This window comes from Condylura cristata, unplaced genomic scaffold (assembly GCF_000260355.1).
Source record: "Condylura cristata isolate star-nosed mole 26May11 unplaced genomic scaffold, ConCri1.0 scaffold00015, whole genome shotgun sequence".
Taxonomy (NCBI): domain Eukaryota; kingdom Metazoa; phylum Chordata; class Mammalia; order Eulipotyphla; family Talpidae; genus Condylura; species Condylura cristata.
In genome coordinates, this window is record NW_004567116.1 from 24,002,667 (window position 1) to 24,009,474 (window position 6,808).

At 35.0% G+C, this 6,808-nt stretch overlaps 1 protein-coding gene across 1 annotated transcript in view; it reads right to left on the reverse strand.

The window, feature by feature from the left end:
• Positions 1 to 1,859: 1,859 nt before the first annotated feature.
• SLC17A6 (solute carrier family 17 (vesicular glutamate transporter), member 6) overlaps positions 1,860 to 6,808 on the reverse strand; it is a 39,072-nt gene continuing 34,123 nt past the window's right edge. The window contains exons 9-12 of the mRNA XM_004682974.2: positions 6,067 to 6,199; positions 5,539 to 5,649; positions 4,676 to 4,803; positions 1,860 to 3,964 (exon numbers count right to left, since the gene is read on the reverse strand). Of these exons, the coding sequence (XP_004683031.1) occupies positions 3,629 to 3,964; positions 4,676 to 4,803; positions 5,539 to 5,649; positions 6,067 to 6,199 (708 nt within the window). The 3' untranslated portion in view covers positions 1,860 to 3,628. The remainder of the gene's footprint in view (positions 3,965 to 4,675; positions 4,804 to 5,538; positions 5,650 to 6,066; positions 6,200 to 6,808) is intronic.

Here is a 6,808-nt window from a genome sequence, read left to right on the forward strand (position 1 = left end):
TAAAGGTAATCATTACAAGGTAGAATTGCACTAAAGTAACACATTGTGTACCTTAAATTTACACAATGCTGTTCCATCTATCCATCCATCCATCTTCTTGCCTACAGAAATTTAGGTATACAAGATTGTTGATGTTATTCTGCCTCCATGATTCAGACTCCCCAGAAATGGTGCTCTCTCTGGCTGAGAAAAATTCCTCACCTGAAACTAAAGAAATCTGACATGGGGAATACCTTGAAGGCAGTCCACTTAGGGAGTTTGGGAGATTAAGAACATTCCTTTTTAGGGAAATGAGTAAGTGTACACAGTCTAGAAAACTCTTCTATCAGTCTTATCTACATGACCTGAAACTAATGAAGCTTCCTTCTTCTCCCTAATGTTATAGCTGTATTAGAAGAGTATTTTAATTTTTTTTTTTTAGTCAAATTAAACTACCGGTTTTCTATGGCCTGATAACCTGTATTCTTGTTCCAATTCTGCATGAGGAATCTTTAGTAAGTTAATTACACATTCTTAACTTCCAAACTTATAAAATAGAAACATTAAAATTGAATTGTGTCCCTTCAATTTTTCAAAACAGGTGAGTGAAGAAGATGGGGTAACTCATGGGAAAACATTACATAAGTTGCAAAATAATAGAGAATATGGCAATGCACATAAAGAAGGGCACTGGGATGAAGAAGAAAGGTGGGAAAATGAGATGAAAGGAGAGCAGGAAGATGACTTTGCATGGTGAGGGTAAGAACAAATGACTGCCCAGTGGTAATATTTGGAGACATCATTAGAACAATTTTCACACAAGCGCTGTTAAAGTTTGTAGTACCTATTGGCAAACTATTACAGAACATTAGATTCTAAGACATTTCATTCCTGCCATCAAGTTACAAAAAGATGGCAGGTCAGTTGCCCTGAGAATTAGGTTGACTTTCTAGCTGTTATTTCTATATTCAGAGGATGTGAGAAAAAGAAAATATACTCCATCACTTCTTAAGCACCTCCTCAAACATGCACTGCTCTCCCTAAGGTTGTTAAAGTGAAGGGTATGGATTTGTATTTTTTAATTATTTAAATTAAAATGTGGTTTAAAGAGAAAACAAAACTAAAAACAATAACAGAGATGATCATAACTTCTTCCCAAATCCATAACATTTTCTATTTCCCTTGATCAAGTCAGTTTCCATTATTGATTGTCAGTGTCCTCATTTGTTAAAGAAGGTGTCAATTAAAGAGACTGCTGTAAGTCTCGTCCAGCAGTCAAGTGTATGAGCCACAGATTCTAATGCTATGTAGTTACATTTTCCTTTCTATACATATTTAAAACAAAGAATCAGAGCTAGAATGACACAGACATCCCATTGCATGCTTTGATAAATCCTGCTCACTGTTCATGATTTTGATACTGTTATATACTATCACTCTACTTTACCTTTTTTGAATCTCAGCTTCAGTTTCTTCATTTGTATTCTGGACAAATGGAAACTTTGCAGTGCCACTGTGAACTTACATAAGATACTCTAAAAAGAAGGTGGTAGGTACCCTGCTTACAGTATCTGTACAATCAAAATTAGCTCTCATCCTTGTCTTGACAAATTTTAAGTATTTTTTAAATGTTTGTGTGGTCTTGGCAGAAATTGTGAGAATATTGTCATGGAAATGTGGAGGACTGTCTCTTGATGCAAAACTCTCCCTGGAAAAATAAATATCTCATCTAATCTTAAGAATGTCATATTTTTTATTAAATTCCATGTGGCCAAAAAGGCTATTATTTTTGAACCTAGATTTAGCTTTATTGGCTCTTATACAAACTGTATCCATGTTCAAGCTCCAAACTAAATAAAATGTATACTGTGGTTTTTTGTAAAAGGATAAATAGAGCATTTTATTAACACATTTGTTTTGCAGAAACAAATGACAGTCCATATCTTTTCATTCAAACAAGAAAAAGCTATGATCACATTACATCACTGTGAGACACAAAGCAAAAGATTTTTATTTTCTTAAGGTCAAGAATGGTTTGCATCTTTTAAACAAACTCTGTGTTTTATATTGGCAGTAGCAGGGCCTCCAGTCACTAGCACAATACAATAAACAGATCAAATATTCAGAAGAGACAATGAAATACACCAGTAATATTTTGAGTTGAATTGGGAAGTGCATAATCATTTTAGAACATTATAAAGAGGTCTGATGTAAACCTTTTTTAAAAGAAAAAAGTCATTCCAACCACCCAAACAGCTACCACAAGCTAAATGAAGATAATATACAGACAGGAAGTTGTATGCATTGCACTTATTGCTTGGTACACAAATGTTGCAATTCCTGTTGCATTATATTAAGAAATGACAAGCAAAATGCCTCTGCCCCGTCTAAGTTCTAAGACTCTATGAAAGTAGAAATTGCAGTCCCCTAACCCAACATTAGGTGTATGCTATTTTTGGTTTTTTGTGAAGAGTGTTTATTATGTTTCTGTGTATGGAAATGTGTAAGATATATAGATATATATATAGATATAGATATAATTTTAATATAATTTGTTGCCCTATATATTTAAGACAAGTATCTTATAAATGGGATTTTAAATAATAAAACTGTATACTTACAATATCTCTATTAAGTTTATCTTTTCATATTATATATAGCTCTGTGGCACAAGTTTCATATAGTATTTATTATTAAGGAAGAAGGATATCTAAATCATATTCTATTTATTTCTTTTGTTGTTCATATTGCATTTTAAGGGCTATAATCTCCATAGTAAATTTCTTATTAGATTCTTTACAGTGTATGCATCTTTTTATCCTAATGTAAGTTACAACCAGTACAAAGTTGTGATAAAAAATACATTTAAGTATATTTATTTTTCATATTTTTTTTTTTGCAAAAAGTTATGTAATATGCTACATGAAAAGTCAGATTCTATTGAAATGTGAAGTGGTTTATACTGGCAGGTAAATGAATGGAAGAACATGAAGCATACCCCTCACTTTACAAGTTCTCTCTGACTGGGATAAGTGTTTGTGCCCAAGCATTTTATATAAAATACTGCAAGATATTCCTTTTGAGAACCAATAAAATATTCCACATTAAGTAATGGCAATATTTGGTACACCCTGTTAGTTGCTAGCCCAAAACTTACTTTTCCAATTGTGTTACACTCAGTAAAAGCTGCCGACACCTGATTCAGCTAACATGATGCTTTTTAAACAGGACTTCTGCATGATATCTTGCAATAACAAATATATAAGTGCATTTTGCATGATCAAGTAGCTTTGGCCTCCTAACCTTTGTCGGATGGAATGTGCCAACTGTTTTAGTTGTGCTTTATTAAATGGAAATGAATATTAGCTCATATGAATCCAATGAATAACTACTTGCTTCTACAGTTTTGAACAGTCAATCTTTAAGTCACAAACTCAAGAATAGATGATCAGAATGAAAATGATGGAATCTCACAATTTTTACAGATTGCACTTGAATGGCAAATTCATGGGTTTTGTTTTGATTTCATTTTTACAGCAAGACTTGCCTGGTTGATACGTTTACATGGTTACACCATTTTTTTTTTTAAATCTGTGTGCAATCACAATTGAATCACAAACACTAAAAATAAATCCAGCAATTTGTTTTGTTATGAATAATCATCTTGGGCCTTATAGGTGTATGAGTCTTGTACTTCTTCTTGTACAAATTCCTCTTTCTTTTCCCAGCCATTGGGCCAACCTCCGTTGGCCTGTGTTGTGGCACCATAGGACTTGGCGGTACCATAATTGATATAATTTTGAGTAATGTCCCCTGTTTCTTCATCAAGTTCATCTTCATGGATAAATCCACATTTTTCTTCACTTGTTTCCTCAGGATCTGCCCAAGGTTGCTTCTCTCCTGAGGCAAATATTGCATAAAAAATAACTCCGCCGTAGTGGACTAGGGCAGCGATCAGGAAGACATACTGCCACTCTTCACGGGACTGTGGGGACAAGGTGGCGCTGTGAGAACAAACTCCTCATGACTGAAAAGCCTGATATCTTTGGTTGTCCCGCCATCAGGCAGGACGTAAAGCGCTATCTTCAGGAGAAACCTCTATTCTGACGTATAACTCACACACTCTGATAGAAACGCTATGTAACCCTATGGCCTTTGTTACTTTAAAATGTTTCAAGTCTGAACTGCTGAAATATAACTCCAAAGGCATTTATGATCTGCTATTTTTTTAAGTTTTTATGATCTTTCATTTCCATTTAATTACTTACCTTTTCTCCCGCCGCTTCTGTTTATTTCCTCGTGGTAAACCATAATTTTGCAGTTTTACCCATACGACAAATAACTGATAATATCTCTCCCCTGAGAACCACAGAGGCGTCGGAATTGCGATTTACAAATGAAGTTCACAAGATTTCTGTGTGCCTGTTCTAATCAGCTAGGAACAAAGGTTTATTGTATTGTATTGTATTTTTAAACTTCAGCAGGGATATCATAAATATTTAAAAGGTATTGAGGATCATTTTGCTTATTGGTGAGGAAAGATATATTGGTTAAAGAAATACTTTCTTCTGAGTCTCATTGATCTCTTTTACTTAAGGGTGTGGTGACTGGACCCAAAAAGGAATTTCGATATATTCATTTCCCAATTTTGAGGAAGAATCTTCTGGAACTGAGTATCAGTGTTGCTTCTTCTTACCTTATTCTTTGTCATTGCACCAACAATGATAGGACAAACCATTCCCGACAGTGTACCAACACCATTCGAAATGCCCATTAAGATACTGGCATATCTTGGAGCAATATCCAGATGGTTAACATTGAAACCTGAAATAGACACAGAAGATTTGATTCAGAAAACCCTAAATAACTCAGAGAAATAAGTACCTGTGGGTATTCCCTGACATATTCACCCTTTTTTAAAGAGCCTATAACAAGTTTTTAACAAATACTTTCTAAATAAAGGATGTCAGGGATATAATGGGAATGGAATATAGTATGTTTTCTTATCCAATGTTTAATATATGTACTCACTCCATAGAGAGAAGGTATTTTCTCTTAGGGTAAAATGTGTAGTAACAAATCCAAGTAATGATTTCCAAGTGTTTTACTTTTATAGCCTAGTGGAAATATGTTAAGCAAAATTTCTCAACAGTAAAAATATTAATGTGTGTGTGTATGTGTGTATACACATATGATATACACAATAGAGATAGATAGCTATCTTTAATATTCAGCCCAAATCAGGATGTCACAAATGCACATTTTAAAAATGTTATCTTGGGCCCTCCCTGGTAGCACAACAGACTAGGATGCAGCACTGCAAGCTAGCTGCAGCCGCTTCAGTGTGAGCTCGATCCCCAGCCCCAAAGGTGACCCACATGGCACAGTAGCCCTCTGCTCTCTTGGTTTCTGCTCCCCTCAGAAGTGTACTTCATCCATCTGCCTATTCTTCTCCCCACTCTGTCTTGGTGAATCTTCTCACCCCTCACACCTCTGGCCTGCACTCCAGTTCTGTATGCGTAAATAAATAAATCTTTATTTTAAAAAATGTTATCTTACCAGATATAGCAAATCCGCTGAACCCCACTGCAAGTACCAGGAACGAGATCGCAACCCCTCTGGTATGAGAATAGCCAACAACCAGAAGCAGTGTTGCTTCCATGCCAAAACCTTTAAGAACACACGCAAATGTTTCAGAAGTCTGTGTAAATCATTTGTTCAAATGATTTGAAACTGCTAAATAAGCACCTATGTATTGACCTAGCAAACCACTTTGAGAAGCCTAATATAAAAACAAAAATATAGTGATAATAGATGCACAGTTTACTGAAGATTTCCTTGTGCTTCAATAAAAATATTAAAACCTACCTGATGCTTCAGTGGTGGGAAGGGCTTGGTTAATGATGCAGTGGTTTAAAACTTTGAGTTATGAACATTCAGAGACAAGAAAACAATTATAAATAAGTGATGGAGGCATACACAGTACTGCACATTTTTAAATGATATGCACAGAGAAGGCTGCTCACTTGTGTAGATCAAGAATTTTGTGAATCAAAAGCATATCCTTAATGAAACTCATGTACTTACCACCACAATTCATGATCTTCCTCACTGTAGTAGTTGAAAGAATTTGCTTGCTTCTGAGAAAATCTGCAATCTGCCCTCCAATTGGCACAATAATTGTCATTACCAAGTGTGGCACAGCAGAAAGCATGCCAACCTGGGAAACACACAGAGGGGAAACATTAATGTGAACATCAATGTTGTGGGCAAGCTTCTGGCTTTGGTTTACAGAGACCATTATGTTTTTTATGGACAAAAGAAGGAAAACTTACATCTCTAAACACCACCTACTCATTCCAGGAATAAGCAATGACTTACAAAGAATAAATAAGAAGAGTTAAGAATATTTTCCTGGATCTTTTTTTTTGTTTTCTGGAAGACAGTACATTTTTCCTAGAGTGAGACAGTAAAACCTGAATTTATGAATAAATTATCCTAAATCTGATCAGTAATCAGTGATCAGATTTTTGTGCCAAGTTTATATTCTTAAAAATATTTCAGCTTTCCACTTCCAGGAAAGAAGGGAAGGAGGAGAGAGAGGGAGAATCAGAGAGAGAGAAATACATTAAGTAAAATTTGAAGGGCTGTAATGAATAATTAATTTTCAATTCAACATAAGGCTAAGAACATTAATGACATTTTAAAATATATATATATATCTTAGCTTTATATTTAGCTTCTATAGATTGAAGACCATAAAATTCAGGTCAGGCCGGGCCCTCCCTGGTGGCGCAGCGGGTTAAAAGCACAGCACTGAGAATCTAAA